The following is a 19,759-nucleotide window of genomic DNA, read 5'->3' as shown; positions in this document are numbered from 1 at the left end:
AAAGGTGAATTTTGCAGCTACGGGAGCCAAGCCTGGCTCCAGTATATGAAATATATTAATTCATTTAATCCTCACCACTCTAGGAGGCAGGTGCTCTGTCGTTCCCATTCTGATGGGAAACCCGGCCCAGAGACGTTAAGTAGCTTGCGTAAGGCTGCCCAGCAAGCGAGTGGCAGAGCTTGCATTCAAACCCAGGTCGCCTTGCTAAGGAGCCCCCGTGTAGCTTCTCACAGAGGGGCCCACTGTGCACCCTTGAGCCAAGCTGGAGAGACCCATCTGCTCCCTGGCACTGTGCAGGCAGGGGGGCTGCCCCCCACCCCCCGGAGGTCGTCACCTGCTCCTGCGTGGTGCTCCTGCGGTGCCCCCCAGACCAGGGGGCTCCGTATTCGTCCCACGGTTGCCTCCTTCTACCTACTCCCCGCCCCTCTCAGCCCCAGCCTTCCGGGCTCCCCCCTCACCCGGAGCTGGCCCACGGGGGCGTCATTAAGCCTTGACAAGTGTTAGGTCAGTGTGATGCTTTATCCCCTTCACCACCGGGAGCTGAATTTAGTGTCTCCGGCAGAAAAACTTCCCCTCCCTGGGACAGGCCCCTTAATTACAGGTGATATGTGGCCGTTGAAACTGCAGCGCCTCGGGCCCCGTGATTTAAGGAGCAGGCCTGAGTGTGAGGGTGCGGTGTTAACAGAGCTGTATCGGAGTGGGGAGGGAGGGCAGGGCAATGGGGAGCCGGCCCCCGGAGCAGGGTCTGCTGCTGGCAGCCTCTCCTGGAGAGAGCAAAGGAATCCCACAGCCTCCTGTACAGAAGGGGAAACTGAGGCCAACTCCACACGCCAGGTTGGTTTGGCCTGGGAGTCAGCCATCCTATCTCGGCTGCCAGCTCATGGAGCATCCTTGGACTCAGTTTCCCCCTCTGGAGGAGGGTGGGTTTACCTCACTCAGTCCCTGGGAGAGATCATCTTACAAACCAGTAATCCTAGTAATCACAATAATCTTCATGGCAGCAGCGAGCAGCACCGTGCCAGGCATTGTCCGAGGCTCCTCGTGCGCACGCTCCTGTTTGATGCTCACGTGTGCTGCTGAGACAGTGGCTGTAGTTATTCCCATTTTACAGACAAGGAGCCCGAAGCTCAGCGAGAGAAACAACTTCCCTGCGATCCTGTGGTTAGTGAGGGGCACATGAAGATCCCCAGCCCCTGTCTCTGCATCCCGAGCCTGACCTCTAGGCTCTGGGGACAATGGAAGGTTATGAGACCCAGTGTTTGCCCCGCAGGAGTCCCTGAAGGATGAGGGAGCCAGAGAAGAGCTCCAGTTTCCAGAATCCAGCAGGAGGAAAATGAGAGGGGGGGAGGACGAGAATGCAAGCCGAGGGACGGGGGAGTTCCCAGGGGAGGGTCTCCTTCAGGAGGAGGCAATCAGGAAGACTTCACGGAGGAGGAGGTATACGGCTGGGCCTCGTAGGATGGGGGGAGACCCACAGGGGCATTTCAGGCAGAAGGAACCCTATAGGCAACGGTGTAGGAGCAGGAAAATCTGGCAGAGTGGGGAGCACTCCTGTGTGGCAGGACCCCAGGCACGGGTGAGGAGTGGGCGGTGACTCTGATAGTAATCACAGCCGCATTGGGGACAATGACATTTATTCAGAGCTTGCCAGGTGCCAGGCCAGGGTCTAAAACCTTACTTTCGAATCCTCTCCCGGAGATAGGACGATCCCTACACTACAGATGAGGAAACAGGTATGGTGGGACTCAGGGACTTGCCAAGGTCACCCAGCTAAGAGGTGGTAGAGCCAGGATACCGCAGCCTGGCTCCTGAGCCCACGTCAAGCTAGTCCTGGTAGAAGCCAGAGGGAAGGTGCTCCTCTCTCGTGCCAGGCTGCCACAGGCCCCACCTGCCCTCTGTCTACCAGGCTTGGCCACAGGCAGAGAGGAAAGGTGAGGCCAGAGCAGGCCCTGAATCTGGGGACATGTGTCCAGGGATGTCATGGGAGCTGCGACGGGCCTGGGATTTGGGAGGGGAATTTAGGGTAGAGAAGGTACTCACCCGGCATGCTGGGTCCTGCCCTACCCTCCCCGCTGATTCCCATGTGGCCTCCAGATCCGTCGGAAGGGAACCCCCAACTCCTGAGGATCCCCATGAGGGAGGGACTGGCCCTTCTCTGCTGAGCAGTCCCACTGCCTCACAGCTGGTCACCTTGACCCCTCCTGCTGTCGCTTCCCTCCAGACCTGCCCCCCTCAGAGCCGCTGAGGTTGTGAGCAGTGACGTGGTCCCGCCCTGTCACTGCATGGCAGAGGAGACCGATGCTTTGAGAGAAAGCCCAGAGCCGGTGAGATGGAGGGCCAGGCGGTGTAGGGTGTGAACCTGGACAGGGGGCTTAAGCCAGACACGGTTCAAGAGCTAGCCTTGGTCCTTGCCTGCCAAAGAGCTGTGGAACATTGCCTTTGAACACCTCAGTTTCTGCCTCTGTATAATGGGGATAATAATCCCTACTTCCTGGGTTATGTGAGGCTCTAATGCAGAAAAGCATTTATCATGGACCCTGCCCCAGAGTGACCACCATGAGCGTAGATGATGGTCAAGGGCCCTCCCCACCCCCACCCCACCCATTGTGTGCCTGGGGACCTAGGGGGCCCTCCACTTCGGGTGCAGAAGGGGATGCTCACGGAGCAAATCCTCCTCCCCTCCAGTCACCCCTGCAAACATCAACTCAGAACACACTGGCTGGGAACTTCCCTGTGCTCCCCACGCTCAGGCCCCGGCCAGCAGAACGAACTCGCGTCCCTAGTGCAAGGAACTCCCAGGCCAGTGGTCAGAGTGAGCAGTGTAGGCAGAGGCCAGCTGCTGTTCCAGGCCAGGGGTGGAAGTTGCTGTTCGCAGACGGGATGGCCAGTGGGAATATGGGATCGCCTGCACGAGGCGTCCTGCTAGGCACTTCACAAATAGGAGCTCAGGCCGTCCTCACAATGGCCCTGTGACTCACTGGTCCTGTGACTAGGTGTTAGCACCTGTGACTAAGGACTGTTGTTTGCAATCCCCATTTTACAGAGGAGAGGACTGAGGCAGGGCGGAACCTGGGGAGGGACGAGGTTAGAGGGCTCAGAGATGGGGCCCCAGCAAGGCCAGCGGGAGAGGCCGCTTATGCCGGATCTCTGAGACCACCTCCCCCAGATCGAGCCCCTCTGCCCCGGCCAAGGGTCCGTCCTGTTGGCAATGAAACTTGGCTCTGCCTCTCCCACAGTCTCATATTTGGGCGACAGAACAAGTGCAGTTAAATGTTCACCCTAGAACCTGGGCGGTGGGGGCAGGAGTGGTCCTTGGACAGTTATCTGAACTTCTTAGGTTTGAAAATTTTCATCGTACAATGTTGGGGAGAAAACATGCACAATTCCCATCCCACCAAATGCCCCTTCTCCACAGCTCCTCCTCTCCCTTCCTGCCTCTTCTCCACCCACCCCCCACCCCCGCCCCAGAATTTGCTTTATGAGAAGCAAGTGGTCAGAATGATTTCCCTGCCCTCTGACTCAGGAAATCAGTCCTGAGATGCTGAGAGAGTAGGGAGACTCAGCCGCAGGGTCCCCCGGGGAAATCTCCTGCTGGAAGAGAGGGCTCTGAGCTGGGGTTTGGCGGGGGTCGAAAGTTGGGGTTCTGCTGGGAGCTTGGCTGTGGGGGACACCTGCCATGTTCTTCAGTCCCCACAAGCGCCCTACGTGGACCAGTGACACCGACATCATCCTTGCTCTATGGATGAGACCAGGAAGCTAGCAGCTGCCTAAGGGTGACTCTGACTGTGGACAGGTGACTTCAGGGCCAGCTGCCCAAGGTCAAGGATGAGCTCTGTTCCGAGCCCCAGAACACAAAGGCCCGGGTGTTTGGGGTTCAGTTCTGCTGGAAAGGACAGAGGTCTTGCTAGGGGGAAAGGGGAGGTCTCCAAGCTCCAGCTTAGTGCTCTCTGGCGAGCGTGGAGCCGGGGTGGGGTGGGGGGGAGGACATAGAGAATGGGCTGAACTTGAACTTGAGCAGGAAGGACTTGAGCTGGGTGCTGCTGCCCCTGGCCAGATCTTGAGTGTGCTCCCCTGCTTACTAGGGCCTCCCCAGGCTTCCGCAGGCTTCCGCAGGCGTCTTTCATAAAGCTACAAATATGGCACCTGGTGAAATCGCCCATGTGTGTAATATATACCTCTGGGATACATTGAAAACATCCTCCAAATAGCCAGCCTTGCTGCTATTTAAAACGGATTCATGTCACACCCCATAGATTTCATCTCCGCAGAAATGGCACCTATCATGGGCCTGAACACATTTGCTCTATCGCCACAGAAACGACAACGGAGGCGTGGAGGGGCTGAGCCCGCCTCCCACCGCGGCTGCGGAGAGGCGACCCAGCAGGCTGCCTCCGGCCAGGAAACCCCAGGCACAGGGAGGAGAGCCCACAGGGGACTGACGGCCTAGGAGGCCAATCAGAAAGCTGGAGCCGCTGAGAAGCAGCCAATCAAGGCATGAGCTCAAAGTTGAACTGCTTGTTGGGGGGGGGCGCGGATTTGGGGATTTGAGGTCCTTTGACTCTGCGCAGAGAGCGGGAATCTCCAGAGAGTTCTACCCTTGGCCTGTCTGCTGGGCCAGGAGCAGCCAAATTGAGGCTCACTAATTCCCCTGAGTCTTGCTCTCCCTGCCAGTAATAATTTCCAGCGTTCACTGAGCACCTACTGTGAACCAAGTCCTTGGTGCACAGACCGCCACCACCGAGTGGGTCTTATTACTCCTAACTTCGGGGTGAACAGAGGCTCACAAAAGTCGAAAAGAGTGGTTCTCACGTTGAGCTTGCATTAGAATCTCCCCGAAGGCTTCAGATGGCTGGACCACCCCCCTTCACGGAGACACCACCTTCCCCCCCCCCCCCCCCCACGCCGCTGCCGCCCCCAGTTCTGATGCAGCAGGTCTGGAAGCGGGCTCGGGAATTTGCACAAGCTCTTTGTAAGGCCGATGCTCCCGGTCCACTCTGAGAGCCACCAGGGGAAAGGTATAGTCTATCATTTTGCACCAGAATACACATCCAGATCCGACACTAAAACCTGTGGCCTGGCCTCCCCACCACCCCTTTGAGTGTGCGAGTGTGCGTGCGTGCGAGCGCGCGCATGCAGGATTTTATTTCTCCATCAGCAGTGACCGGTGTCGGATCCCGCTCTGCCCAGCCTCGCCGATTCTCCGCTTCACATGCTGCCCCCCCTTCCGGCACGCCCCCCCCGCCCCCGCTCCCCCAGAGCAGTCAGCCAGAGCCTCCAGTTGGGGTTGTTAATTTTATCTTCCACCGCTGCGAAAACACAACAGCTGGCAGGGGAGGGGCGAGGCAGGTGAACTGGGCGCTGCCAGCTCCCGCCCAGGGGAAGGCGGGTGGATGGATGATGCCTGCAGCCGCCGGAAGTTACCCCGTGACCCTGTCCACTCAGAAGTTCTCCCCCCCACCCCCCGCCCCAGCCAACCCCGGGCAGGGAGAATCCCAAGCAGTACCTGCCTACACGGGCAATGACCTAGACCCAGGTCCGTCACCACCGCATCAGCCCATGGACTCCCACCCACTGTCAAGTTGGAGGGGGCGGTGGGTGGGCTCAGCAGCTGCCGCATAGCAGGGCCCGTTGCAGCCCATATAAACACAGACGCTGCGTTTATCTCTCTTGTCACTGATGGTGGCTCCATTTGGGGGCTTTTTGTCAGGTTTTTTTCCACCTTGGCTGCTGTTACTACTCAGTTCAATATTTAATTTTCCCATAAACCAAAGTGTTGTGCTTTTCCCCTCTCTTTTTCTTGCTGGAGTCCGCTCCCGCGGGTGCGGTCTGCTTCCTCCTGGGGCTTCTGCTAGGAGGGAGGGTCTTGGGGGGGCCAGAGAGTTCAGTCCCTTCCAAATGGGGCAGGGATTGGAGGGCACCGTGCTTGGGTCCCATCCCCGACTCATTCACTCATTCACATGGTACATATTTACTGAGCAAATCCTCGCGTGTCTGGTGCTTGGGATGTGACCATGGATAGGAGGCTCCCCTGTCTTCCTGGTGCTCACATTCTAGTGGGGGTGTCAGAAAAAAAGACCCAATGCAAACCAGTATATGAAATAATTGAACATTATGGCAGGCTTTGTGAAGAAATAGCAAAGAGCTGTGACAGAGAATAAATGGGGGCCCGGCTTAGATCAGAAGGTGATACTTGAGCTGAGAGTTGATAGATGAGCAAGACCCAAGCATGCAAAAAGCTGAGCGGAAAGCAGCGACCTGTGCAAAGGCCCTGGGGTTTGAAGGAGCTTAGGATGTTCATGGACCAGATTCTCAGTGTGCTTGGAGCATGGTGAAAGAGAAGGTGGCCGTGGTCAAGGCAAGGCAGGGTCCATAGAATTACAAGGTCTCATGGGATTCCTTTCCACAAACAGGCTGTGTGCTTCCCCATGCTGAGACAAAAGAAGGAAAGAAGGAAACAGGAATTAAACTTGAACTCCTGTGTGTCAGGCCTGCACTAGCTGAGGTTAGGTGGAAGAAAAACAAAGCTCCAGACTTCAGGGAGCACAGTCTCGTGGAGAAAGAGATGTGACCCAGCACAGAATGACAAGCACCAGTGTGAATGACAAGAGCAGAATGCTCCGGCCATCCAGAGCATAAGCCCTAACCCAGTCTGGCCAAGTCCTAGAAGACTGCCTGGAGGAGGCAGCACCTGAGGGCAGCCTGAAAGGAAGAGGCAGAGTTAATCCACAGAAGGACTGGTTTGTGCGGGGCACAGGGGAGGCGAGCGAGGTGCAGGAGGAACCTTGGGCAGCTCAGTGTGGCTGGAGCAGGGTAGCTTCCTAGAGGGCTGCCTGGAGGAGGTGTTCCTTTGAGCAGCATCTTATAGATGTGGTAGAGAGGATGGAAAGAAACTGAAACGAGGGACCCCCTCCAAAAAAGGGAAGAATTTAAAACGGGGAACGTAGAGGGACTCAGGCACAGACATATCTATGTTGTAGGTGGCTCTTTTTTTTTCTTTCAAGATGTGGTATAATGACTGGTTGCTGATTGAATGGAAGGCAGTCAATAGAGCAGGCATGCTGAGAGCAAAGAATGGATTTTTGCAAATAATGTAATTTTGAACTTGTCTTTTTCCTCCCCCACCCCTCCCCAAATCTAATTGGTTACCGCCCCATGATAAATGATAGTCAGAGCTGGAGTGTGTTCAGAACCGTCACACTGTGGGACCCAGGGAATAGGAGAGGTGATCCCCTCCTCTAGACACTGGCACCTCCTGGAAGAGAAAGAAGCTCCCTCAGCCCTGGGAGGGGTGTAGGCCATCAAAGGGTCACATACATAATCCTTTCCATTTGTACAGAACGTTGATGTCCTTATGGAAGGTTTATGTCCATTTTCTCTTTTGCTTCTCTCTATCCTGGAAGTGGAAAAGCTAGCAGGATATGTTTTATTGGACCCACTTGACAGGTGGGAAGACTGGCGCCTGGTGGGTTAGCGGATCTACCCATGATTCCATGGGCTGTAGGTCCAGAGCCTGCGCTGGACCCTTGGTGTTACTCTGTCTGAGCCGGACCTCGGGCAGAGGTCGGGGAGGACCTCACGGCAGGGGGGAGAGAACTTCCCTCCAGTAGCTGCAGTTTGTGTAGGGGCCTGCTGGGGTTTGTGTTAAGAACGGGTTCGTGTTCCCAAATTTCAAAGGCCACAGGGTGATTTACAGAGCCGAGAACCATCACATTACCTTCAAAGTGAGTTACGATGACCGAAACAAAGTCCTGCTTTCAAGATAAAATACAGGCAATATTTCAGAGTTAATTTCATAAAACCGATCACCAGACCATTACCTCGCTGTGTCGGTGTGAACTGTCAAGAATAAAATAACCACAGGTCCTCCCTCCCCTGGCGGCCCAAGGAACGGGGCAGCAGAGGGTGGCCGTGGCCGTGGCCGTGGCTGTGGCTGAGGCAGCTGGGAAGCCGCCTTACCTTTCCTGACGCTAGACAAAATTTGTCCAGGGAACGTCTCGCTGCAGTCCTCTGTGCTTAAGACCAAGTCAAACAAAACTGGGAAGTTGGTTGCCTTGACGTGGGGTCCGGGGATTCAGGGGCATTTTCTGGTGGTGGTCTCTGTTTGATCATGGATGTGTAGAGCTGGGGGGCTTCTGCAGGTCCAGGGCTGGCCGTGTGTCTGGAAGTGGCTTATCAGTTCTGAAGCTCTGCTCAAGGCTAGATTCTCAGCCCCATGGACCCACCCTCTCCCCGATCCAATGATGCCTGCTCCGTGGCTCATCCCCTGAGGATGGTCCTTTCAGGGAAATGGTGCAGGTGGGTGCCCCCCTCCTCACCACCCAGGAGAGCATTGCACCAGCGTCTGAAGAGACATTCCCAGGGTTCACAGCAACAGGACACTCGTGGTGGGGGCACCGGACATGTTGCAGAAGATTGGGGGAGGGGGACACCCGCAAGGCAGGGGTCTGTGTGGATTCTTTGCCATTCTGTGCCCCATGGCTCACAGCCCAGTGGCCTGCTTTATCCTGCTGTTTCTGAAGCCCAGCTTGGACCTCGGGATTGTTCTCATCTAGGAAGTTGCATGGAATTTACGCCTGTGCCAGCAGCTGGCCACTTGCCTTGGAGTGGACCCTGTTCCCAGGGCCACGTATCTGTATCGGGCATGGGGAACAGGTCGGGGTGTTTGCTTTGACCTTGGTCAGAGATTGTAAGAAGGATGGGCAAAGGGATGAGCATGGAGATGGGGTTGGGGAGACAGAGTGAGGACGGACGTGAAAATGGGAAGGGGCACACATGGGGAGGGGAGCAGATGTGGCGATGGGGTGGAGGTGGAGAGGGGGGCGGGGAAGAGGAGGCAGCCAGAGGCTAGGAGGGCTGGAGACAGGAAGGGGAGGAGGAAGGAGGAGAGGATGATGCGATGGGTGGAAGGAAGCATCCATATAGAGCCAGGTGTAGACAGCTTCCTGGCTTCCTGCGCTTGGAGCCCTCCACCAGGAGACAGGAGGCGAGATGCAGAGTGACATTTTCCTGGGACACAGCGACTAAGGACTATGTTGGTGGGGCGAGTGTGGGAAGCCGGGGCTGTCCACGTGGATCTTAGCAGCCCTGCTGTGTCATTGTCCATACAACGGAGATCTGTTATTGTCTTATGAGCTTGATTAGCTGTACATTTTGCTAAGACCTGCTCAGAAAAATAACGAGGGACAGGAACACATCCCCAATCAGGGTCTGTCCGTGTGGGCGGCCTGCGTGACATGGGTGCAGATCTCCAGAATAGTGATAAGTGCGTGCGCGTCTGTGTGTGTGCACACGTGCATATTGGGGGGCAGGGGGGTACCTATGCTCTGCAAAGAACCTTGGCCAGAATTCAGAACTCCCAAGTGCCAGTCTAGGCTCTGCCACTGACTTACAGTGTGACTGTAGGCAAACCTCTCCCTCTCTCTGACCTCAGTCTACTGACCTGTAGAATGGAAGGTCTAGACCAGTGTGATCCAGTAGGAACATCCTGCAAACCACATATGGTTTTCTAGTCACCACACAGAGAAAAGCATTTAAGGGTGAATTAAATTTAATAACATATTTATTAAGTCCAGTAGAGCCCAAACATAGTTTCAGCATATCAAATGTATATTGAAATTTATATTTCAATATAAAATATTAGTGATGCATTTAACATTCTTTTGACAATGGGCTTCCAAATTTAGTGCGTATTTTATGCTTACACAGAAGAACTCAAAAAACCCAAATTTCAAGGGCTCAACAGCCCCATGGGGTGAGCTGACTGCTATGTTGGAAGGTGTGCAGCCAAGGCATCTTCTGGTCTTCTCACTGAACTGTGAACACCCCAATGGTAGAGACCTTTTATCCTCTGGGCCAGTAGCAAGGAGACTCAGGAAAGCATGTTAGTAAATTACCCTGCTAATGGGCACCCCTGACATATATTGGGTGCCCTTTCAGAACACCTTCCATCCAATCATCACAGGTACCCTGTAATTCCATTTCACAGATAAGGACATTGAAGTTCAGAGAGGTTAAACCACTCGCCCAAGATCACACAGCACGTACGTGGTACAGCTGCTCCTTGAACTCTGGGTAGTCTGATTTACAGCCCATGCTTTTAACCCCTGCCCTGTGCCACCTCCCGGGTAATGGCGATACAGATCATAATGAACTCTGCTACACTGCACTGCCAGGCATCCTGGAAGCATCCTGCCGTCTCCTCCTCAAAGCGGTCCTATAAGGAAGGGTCTAAGGGTGTGGGTGAAAGTGAGAAAGAATGAGTGACCCTGAAGTGGCCATGCCATTTCTGAGCCTTTAGGAGTCTTGCAGGGTACACTTAACACGTGCACAAACACCCTGAGCGCTGGCAGAGGTTCATGCCACAGTTCTAACTGGCACGGTCCCTTTGTCACGGGGGTAGCTGATTTCAGTAGAGCCACCCACGGGAGAGCTCCCAAGGGATCTGCATCACAAAGTGACCATGAAGGCTGAGCTGTGCCACTAAATGAGCGTTCTGGTGGCCCAGATGGGCATACTTAGGGCTAAAGGTAGATACAAACTCCTTTCTTCTTTCCAAAGACCCAGGTGGCACAGACTCATGTCAGAGCTGAGGCCCTTGGGTTCAGATCCTGGTTCTGTGAACCCCTGGGCAATTTCCTTCACCTCTTAAGTTTGCCATCTATAAAATGGGAATAAATAAACCCGCCTCTTAGGCCGATGGGGAGGGTGGAATGAATTCACCCACGCTAAGGGCTGAGAACAGCTCCTGGCTCATCGTGTTGGCCAGTCGTCGGTTCTTGCTGTGGGGACCCAGGTGTTTTGCTGGAGTTTGAGAAGTTAGATTGCAGAATCTGGGACTTCTGGCTAATGGATGTGTTCCGGTGTGCGTTTCCCCTCTCCGAATTCCTACCCCACTTACCATCTGTTTCCTACAATCTTACACTTAATTACAATTCTGCATCTATTGTTCTCCCATTGTTTCCCGTTCGTTCATCCCGCTTCCCTTGCCAAGAGAGCAGCACGAGGCGGCTGCCTGAATGAATGGATGGCTCCTACCTGGCTTCGTTTCACTAGACCTTAAAATTGTTGAAAGAGTTGCCGGGCGGCTGTCACCAGCCCCCTCCCCCAGCCCCAGCCTGTGGGCTTCTCGTCACTGTGTTTCATCGCTGCGCGCCCACAGCAGGCGCCTGGCACCATGCCCAGCACCGAGTAGGTATCCGGAAATGTTTATCAAACTTAATTAAACTTAACTAGAGTGAAAACCCCCTGCAGGAAGGAAAGACCTACGGCAATTCCTTCTCTCTGCTTCCCCCCTCCCCGACGCTGCTCTTGACCCAAGGATGGATAAGCCAACGTGGATAGGCTTGCCCAACCAAAGTTCTCAGATTCTAGCCCCTACCCTGGCTGAACATAAGGGGCTGGGGAAACCATTGTGCGAATCCTAAGAAGAGCAGATCCCGACCCTGTGCTGAGCCCTTTATACATCTAGTAACTCATGCGTCCTTCACGGACGTCTGCCCAGTCTGACTCCTATTTTGCGAATTGGGGAACTGAGGCTTGCAGTTTGGGTAACTTGCCCAAGGACATGGAGGTGTGGTGACATCTGGGATTCAGACCCAGGAGCTCCTGATGGCTCCATCTGTGTCCTTTCCAACATTGCACGGTGTCCTGGAGCGCTGGCTTTGTCATACCAGCCAGTGGTGGCCGGCAGGCAGAGCACAGCCGGTGGGGGACGGGACCAGCCAAAATAAGCCAACCTCCAAAAGGAAAGGAAAGCAGCAGCTTGGCCTTAAATGTCTCTCCAAGTCATGTACTCTCTGCGGCCCTCAGCTTGCTCTAAATGGCCAGCCTGTCTAGCCTGAATCACCGTCTGTGTTTTCAGTCTCCAAACTGCAATTCAGATCATGTCACTGCTCTTGCCTAAAGCCTTTCCATGGCTCCCCTCTGCTCTCAGCACAAAGGAGAAAACTCATAGCCAGTGGTGTGCTGGGAAACCCCCTTTCTGGGAGCTGGGGCAGGAGAAGGAAGCACACAAAAAGCCTTATTTGTAGTGGCGGCCAATTTCTGTGGTGTAAAGACACCTGCTGTGGCCGATTTCAGGGTACCAGCAGTCCAACAACTGCTTGACAACAGTCCTGAAAATGGCACATTGAGGTCTCATGAGCTGGTAGGATCCAGCCCCAGCACAGCACTGCAAGGACTAACCGACCATCAGCGGCTCTGTCCCCTACCCTGCACATCTCCCAGGCCCCCTGGACACCACATTCTCCAGTCCCCAGCTCCTTGCACGGCACCCCCAGCCGCTGCCCAGGGCTGCCTCCCACCACCCCCTGCCCTGGGCCGACACGCTGCAGACCTCTGCATGTGCGGTTCCCTCCACCTGCCACACTTGTCCTCCAGCTGCTCTTGCTTCCTCAGATCACAGCACGATGTCACTCCCTCAGGCTCGGGCAGAACCCCTCTATACCTGTTCTGCCTCCCGGTAGCTGGTGCACTTTGCACACTTAACTGCATGGTCCACGTTTAACCTTCGCGAGCAGGCTGTCCTCCCCAGGAAGCAGAGCCCTTGCCTGTGTGCCCAGCCCGGACATCGTTCCCACTAGAGTTGATGCCAGCGGCACCGCCTGGAGTTGAGCAACTTCCTCCCGTTCCTGCTCCCAGCCCTCACCCCGGGACCTGGCCCATCGTAGATCGTCTGCGAACTCTTCCCAAATCTTCCATTAAACCTCTGTCTCGTTGTGCTTCCCTCTTGGGTAGCTCCTCCCACCTCCATCGAAGTGGTGGCCGCGGACATGCCAGCCCCCTTCAGCCGCTACCAAGCCCAGAACTTCACGCTGGTCTGCATCGTGTCCGGAGGGAAACCAGCGCCCACAGTGAGTACCCGTGGAGTGCCCAGTCCCTCCCCAGCCCCTGCTGGACCACCCTTCTCAGTGACTTATCCAGCTAGCCATGTCATCACAGCGCCCACTTTGCAGAATAAAGGGAGAAGGTGTGGTCTCCATAAGGTAACTCCATGCCATCCGCCCAGGTCTGGCCCCACCCACTCATCTGACCCCCTTCCCCCAGGTGTCCATGTGTCTGCCTTGCTCCCAAGATCCCGGCACAGACAGCCCCATTTTTTCTGGACCCTCGAGTTCCAGAACTACACATGCATCTTTAGAAGAACTAGGCATCGAGCTCACTCCTGCCCCAGTTACTGAGCAGGTTGGAGACAAGTGAGACCCAGAGAGGGGAAAGGACATGTCCCAAGTCACCCACAGTGTTCTTGACAGACATGGAACTCAAGTTCATGGCCTCCAGCTCCAAGTCCACTGTGGAGGAAGAGAGGCAGGGGAAAGGACAGAAGGAGGGAAGAAAGGACAGAAGGAAGACGAGAGAGAATCCCTGTTTGGTCCAACTCCATATTAGACTCAACCTAACTGCTTCGAGATCTCTCAGCCCAGCTCACGAGTCATGGTCACGGCCACTTCGAGGGGTGGGGGGCACTAAGCTGGAGAACTGGGGTCTAGCCCCGGCCCTGCCACACGCACTGAATGCCCCTCAGGTTCTGCAAAGGAGGTTTAGGGAGGGGACAACATTAAAATTTTCAGCTTTAAAAAATATTTATTTATTTATTTGAGAGAGAGACTGAGAGCGTGAGTTGCGGGGGGTGTTGGTGAGCAGGGCAAAGGGAGAAGGGGAGAGAGACTCCCAAGCAGACTCCCTGCTGAGTGCAGAGCCCAATATGGGACTTGATCTCAAGACCCTGAGCTCTTGACCTGAACTGGACCGAGCCCCATAGGCACCACCAGATTTTGAGCTTTTTTAGAAGCAACAGGACCTATTTGGTCTCGATGAAATACATGAAGCCTCATGTATAAAACATTTTAAAGTGAAGGAAGGGCAAGTTGCCCTTATTGACCCCTGAAGCACCTGTGTGGAACACCTAGGGTTCCCTAAACCCATACTGGGAACCCATGGGCTGCCTGCTTTCAAGGCCTCCTCCAAGAGAATTGTATAACACTCTTGCCCCTGTGAGTTTCGTACATCACTAGGATCAATGAGGGGCCAGGCCTGGAGTGGAGGATGGGTAGGGTTAGAGTTCAAGGCGGGAAGACAAGGATTCTAGACCCTGATCTGTCTCACAGGCATGATGTAGTGGGGTGACCTGGGGGCCCAGGCCAACTTGACTCCAGGACCTGGGTGCAGATAGACCCAACTTTTTAGGGCAGGGCAGGAAAGAGGTGCAGAGAGACCCAAGACAGGGAAAGAGGCAGGTGCACCAAGGCACAGGTGCAGCAGTAGGCAGGGGTGGGGAGACAAGCCTTTGGTGGCACCCATATGTTTTTTATGTTTCCTTGTAGTCCCAAAGAAACATAAAAAAGGCAATTTCAAACCCACTGATCGGTGAGAGCAGGATATGGCCCCCAAGTTTCCCCCTTTGGAAACCAAAAGAGGTCTGGCCACCCTATAATCAGACAAGCTGGTCTTTTTCTCCAAAGAACAACTTCTTTTCCAGAGGATACAAAGAAAGGTTCCTTACAGCCTCAGGGCTGTGGGAAGACTCCCCTCCCCCAGCCCCTGCCTGCTCCTGCCATTTAAGATACGGCAATAAAATACTCAATTTCACACATCTATGTGGTTGAATACAGATATAGATGTTAAAGACATCTTTCTCTCTCTCTCCACACACACACATAGGATCCTTAATCCCCCACATTCCAGGCACCTCCCATTTGCCTGGGATGTCAGGACTTAAAAGAATTCTTTGGCATAAATCACAAATCTGCTTTTGAAGCACTTTTCAAAAAAAAGGAAGAAGGAAGGAAAAATCCGAAGCAGGTTGTTATCCGCATATGAGACTCTTTGCTGGAGCTATAAACTCTGAGAGGTCCTTCCTGTCCCACATTTCATCCCCCACCTCTCCCTCCTGCCTCGCCCACGACCCCCTCCCTCTCCCCTCAGCCACAGACCCCCACTTCTCCTTCCCTCCTCACCCCTAACCCCCCACTTCTTCTTCCTGACTCTACCGCAGTCCCCCTCTCTTCTCCCTCCCCCCAACACCCCTCCTCTCCTTCTCAGCATCCTCCTCTCTCCCCTCACCTGCACCAGCATCCCCAGAAAGCTGCTTCCTGCTCTCCTCTCTCCCTGTCTCCCATTGACTTATTTATCTGATTTATTAAAGAAATACACCCAGTCCCCACAGGCCTCTGGGCGCCTGTACCAAAATAAAAAGACAGCAAATTAAATTAAATGCCGCCTCTCTGAACTTGAATTCCCCATTAGCAGAGAAAGCGAGCAGACTCAGGCTTTCGTCTCATCCCCACACCCTGCTCCCTCCCACACATGCACCTGTTTCCTTCTTTCTGGTCCAAACCTCCAAAAGGCGCCCACGCTGAGATCCTTTCCTCTTCATTCTTCTTCCGAAGGTTCCCTTACTCTCCGGTGACCGCCCACCTTCTCCCTCTTCCGCAGGCTGTCCCCGGGTGGGCAGGGGCAGGCTGCCCCGAGCCCAGGGGGCTGTTGTGGGCCCCTGTTTTGGGACATCATGTCACTTAAGCATCCAACAGCCCCGACCAAGGAGTCTGTGCTCTTATTCCCCTTTACAAGCAAGGAAATGGGGGCTCAGAGAGACTCACCTGCTGGTAAACGAGATGCCCTCAACCTCTGTCGCCAGGAGCTATATGTCCCTGTGGACCTGTGCTGACTGGTGCTAGGGGTGCCGGAGGGAATGGAAGGAGGAGGAGGCGGTGGTCCCGAAAGAACTGGCATTCTGTGGCTGGTTCCTCTGAGAAGCCATGGGGAGGTCGAGGTCACTTCCACCCAGTCTCTCCCACACCCTCCTTGCAATTTCAGGTTTATTTCAAACGCGATGGGGAACCCATCGAGGCTGTGCCCCTGTCGGAGCCGCCGCCTGCAAGCTCTGGCCCCCCCCAGGACAGCAGGCCCTTCCGCAGCCTCCTGCACCGCGACCTGGATGACACCAAGATGCAGAGGTCACTGTCCCTGCTGGACGCCGAGAACCGGGGCGGGCGTCCCTACACAGAGCGCCCCGCCCGCAGCCTGACCCCGGACCCCAGCATCCTCTTCCAGCCCACCACGGAGAACGTCCCAGAGACGGTGGTGAGCCGCGAGTTCCCGCGCTGGGTCCACAGCAACGAGCCCATCTACTTCCTGCGCCACAGCCAGGCCCCTGGCAGTGACGGCACCGTGGAGGTGCGCGCCCTGCTCACCTGGGCGCTCAACCCGCAGATCGACAACGAGGCCCTCTTCAGCTGTGAGGTCAAGCACCCAGCGCTGTCGATGCCCATGCAGGCAGAGGTCACGCTGGGTAAGACTTGGTGGGTGCCGTGCTGCCGGCCCCCCTGCGGAGCTGGGTGGCGGGGAGCCTGGGCGCGGGGTCCTTTGCTCGTCGGATGTTGGGGGGAGGTGGAGCAAACGGGCAGCAGGCACAGAGATCAGAGCTGGGGTTCTGAAGATTTATTTATTTATTTATTTATTTGAGAGAGAGCATGAGTGAGAGATCACAGAGAGAGAGAGAGGGAGACACAGACTCCCTGCTGAGCAGGGAGCCCCATGCTGGGCTCGATCCCAGGATCCCAGGATCCCAGGATCCCAGGATCCTGGGATCATGACCGGATCTGAAGGCAGATGCTTAACCAACTGAGCCCCCCCGGAGGCCTCCAGAGCTGAGGTTCTTCAGAAGGTTCCTGAGCTGGATTGGGGAACGTGGGGAGGGGTTCCAGGGAAATCGGGGAAGTTTGCGGAAACGCAAGAGGTGGGGGGAATTTGGCCAGTTAGGATCAAGAATATGGAGAGTCAGAGAAGTTTGCTGAACCTGTGATTGCTCAAGGTAAGCAGACGAGGATTGGAAGGTGGACCTTGTGGCCCCAGAGTCTTGCTCGGAGCGTCTCACTGTGCCTCCTCACGCACCCACTGTCGTGGGCCACAGTCCTGAGCCCTGTTCTCTTGTCATTCCATGGAGACTTCATGAGCAGCCCCTACAGCCAGCCCCGGTGCTAGACGCTGAGACCTTGTCAGCCCGGAGCCCACCCCCACTGCTCTCTCTGGACCCTCTGTGCTTCCCACTGTTCTTTCTCGAATTCCAACCTCCCTGCCCTCCAGATAGAATCTGCCCCGGGCTGGGAAGCGAGGCAGCCGCAACTCTTTCTTGGGCAGCTGTTCCCAGGAAAGCCGTCCCCGGGTCCTCTTGCCCAAGCGTCGGCTTCCCGGGACAGTGCCCTGCCCCACCCCTACAGAGAGCGAGAAAGCCCAGACGAGGACTCCAGAGCAGCCAGAGGGGTGAGCTTGCCGTTCACATCTCCTGCCTCGGTGATGGTGAGAAGGGGGTGCTGCTGCGGGCTTGCCCCACCCCCTTCCCACCTGCACCCCACGCCCGATTAAAGCATTCACCTGCTCGGTCCTTGATCCCAGATGGTTCTCTTGATGGGAGCACCACCCCCATCATCAGAGCAAGGCCAAGGCCCACCGACAGACAAGGGGCATGCACGGGCATGGGTGTACCCCCCAGGGAAGTGAGGAGTGGGGACACAGCAGGGATGTTTCACAGTGGATGACTAGAAATCCCGGGCTGGCTTCCCATCCACCCTGGGCTGCTGCCTGTTGGGGTGACCTCAGGCCTCATGTCCCTGAGCATCAGTTTTCTGACCTATTGAATGGAGCGAGTAATTGGGACCTCATAAATGACAGGGGCCGGGTCTACACAAGATGATTTCTGCACAAGGTCTCCTTGCACCTGTGTAGTGAGCCTCTGGGACCGTGAGAGATGGCGTCCTCATTCCCATGTCATAAGTGAGGGGAGCCAGCCTTGGAGTACCTCCCCTTCTGTCATCCAGCCGGGTCAGATCCCAGGCTCACCCTCTTCACTGCTGCCCTCTACTGTCCACCTGTCGGGCCTGGGGTGAGGACGCTCAGAGCCAGTATACGTAACCTGTGCAGAAAGCTCTGAACCAGAGCAGTCCCGAGGGAGCAGAGGTACCCCTGCATTCTGGCCTTGGCTGGAAGACAGTGGAAGGGGCAGGGAGACGACCTTGGGGCACAGAATCCAACCATCTGATTGGGACTTTGAAGGTCAGACCGGCAAAGATCAGAGCATGCTTCTCCATGATCCCTCCTGTTCCCTCTGCTGGGACGTCCTCCCCAGCTCAGATGCTACTCCCCACAAGAAGACATGCATGGTGGTCCCAGAACCTGTCTCAGTAGGTGGCAACTACCTTCTTCCCATCAATGGAGTCAGAACCCTTGCAGTCACCCGCTTCTCGCGCTCTTTTCTCCTACACCACGTCTAAGCCAGTACCAAGCCCTGACAGTCCCACCCGAGAACCTGTCCCACATCTGCCACTTCTCGCGGTTTCCTCTCCAACCACCCAACTCAAGCGCCATCAGTCCCCGTCTGCATGCTTACCGTAGCCCCCAGACTGGTCTTTCTGCTCCCACTCTTGTCCTTTTCTGTTCTTTGTCCTGATTGATCTACTTAAAATATAAATCAGATCATGACACAGATACACAGCCACCCTTGACCCTCCAATAGTGGACAGATAGATTGATAGAACAGAATAGAGTCCAGAAATAGACCCACATAGAGAGAGTCCATTGATTTTTGACGAAAGCCCCCAGGCTGTTGAATAGGGAAAGAGAAGTCTTTTTAACAGACAGCCCTGAACCACCGGAGAAGCTTAAGGACAAAATGACCCCAGTCCCCAACCTCGCATGCACACGAGAATTAATTTGAGATGAATCCCAGGCCTGACTGTGAAACCCAACAACATAAAGGTTTTAAAAAGCAAAACATGGAAATATAGCTTCGTGATGTTGAGGTAGGCAGGGATTTCTTTAAAAGGTCACAAGAGGCACCAAATGAAAAATTGAAAATGACTAAATTAGCCTGAATCAAAATTCAGAGCTTCTGCTCATAAAAAGGCACCTTTAGAAACATGAAAAGGCAAACAGCAGACCAGGAGAAAATACTCTCAAAACAGATAAATGACAAAGGACTGGCATCCAGAATATATGAAGAGCTATTAAGATCAGTTATGACTAGACAGCTCAATTAAGAAAGGAATACATTAAAAAATTTTTAAAAATACAGAGGACCAATAAGCATATTAAAAGGTGTATAGTATCATTAATCGCCAGGAAAATGAAGACTAAGGCCTCAGTGAGATACGCTATGTCACAGCGACTAGAATGGCTAGTGTTGGAAAAGCCAGGGACAGAAAATGCCGGCAAGTTCCCACTGTTCTTTCTCGAATTCGAACCTCCCTGCCCAGCGCAGGGACAGAAGAGGCAGAACCGTCATGCGTTGCTGCTGGGAATATAAAAGAGTAGCATGACATCGGGCCCTTAGTAGTTGCTTACCAAGATTAAAAAAACCAACCCCCACTTTATGACCCAGTAGTCCCACTCCCAAGTGTTTCCCCAAGAGAAATGGAAACGTATATCCACAAAGATTCGGACGTGGATATTTGCAGCCCCTTTATTCATCACGACGGCAACCATAAAAACCGGAAGTAAACCAAACGTCCATAATTAGGAAGATGGGTGAACCAACTTGTGGTATATTGGTATCATGAACGACTTCTGGTCGATACAAATGAAACCCCGTTATAGGCAATAATGGGGACAGGGCTCAAAACCATTATCCCGAGCGAAACAAGCCAGAGAGAAGAGTGCACACTGCACGATTCCACTTCTGTAATAAATGTCTGGGACATAAAATCTCTGGTGATAGAAATCAAAACAGTTCCCCTGTGGGAGATGGAAGGAGGCATAAAGGAAACTT

At 54.6% G+C, this 19,759-nt stretch overlaps 1 protein-coding gene across 1 annotated transcript in view; it reads left to right on the top strand.

Moving 5' to 3' along the window:
• IGSF21 (immunoglobin superfamily member 21) overlaps nt 1–19,759 on the top strand; it is a 235,192-nt gene that overhangs the window by 208,832 nt on the left and 6,601 nt on the right. The window contains exons 5-6 of the mRNA XM_045998080.1: nt 12,736–12,851; nt 15,814–16,288. Of these exons, the coding sequence (XP_045854036.1) occupies nt 12,736–12,851; nt 15,814–16,288 (591 nt within the window). The remainder of the gene's footprint in view (nt 1–12,735; nt 12,852–15,813; nt 16,289–19,759) is intronic.

The sequence above is a fragment of the Meles meles genome, chromosome 1, assembly GCF_922984935.1.
Source record: "Meles meles chromosome 1, mMelMel3.1 paternal haplotype, whole genome shotgun sequence".
In the NCBI taxonomy this organism is placed as follows: domain Eukaryota; kingdom Metazoa; phylum Chordata; class Mammalia; order Carnivora; family Mustelidae; genus Meles; species Meles meles.
Note: the sequence above shows the minus strand (reverse complement) of the source record. Positions and strands in the feature narration are given on the sequence as shown.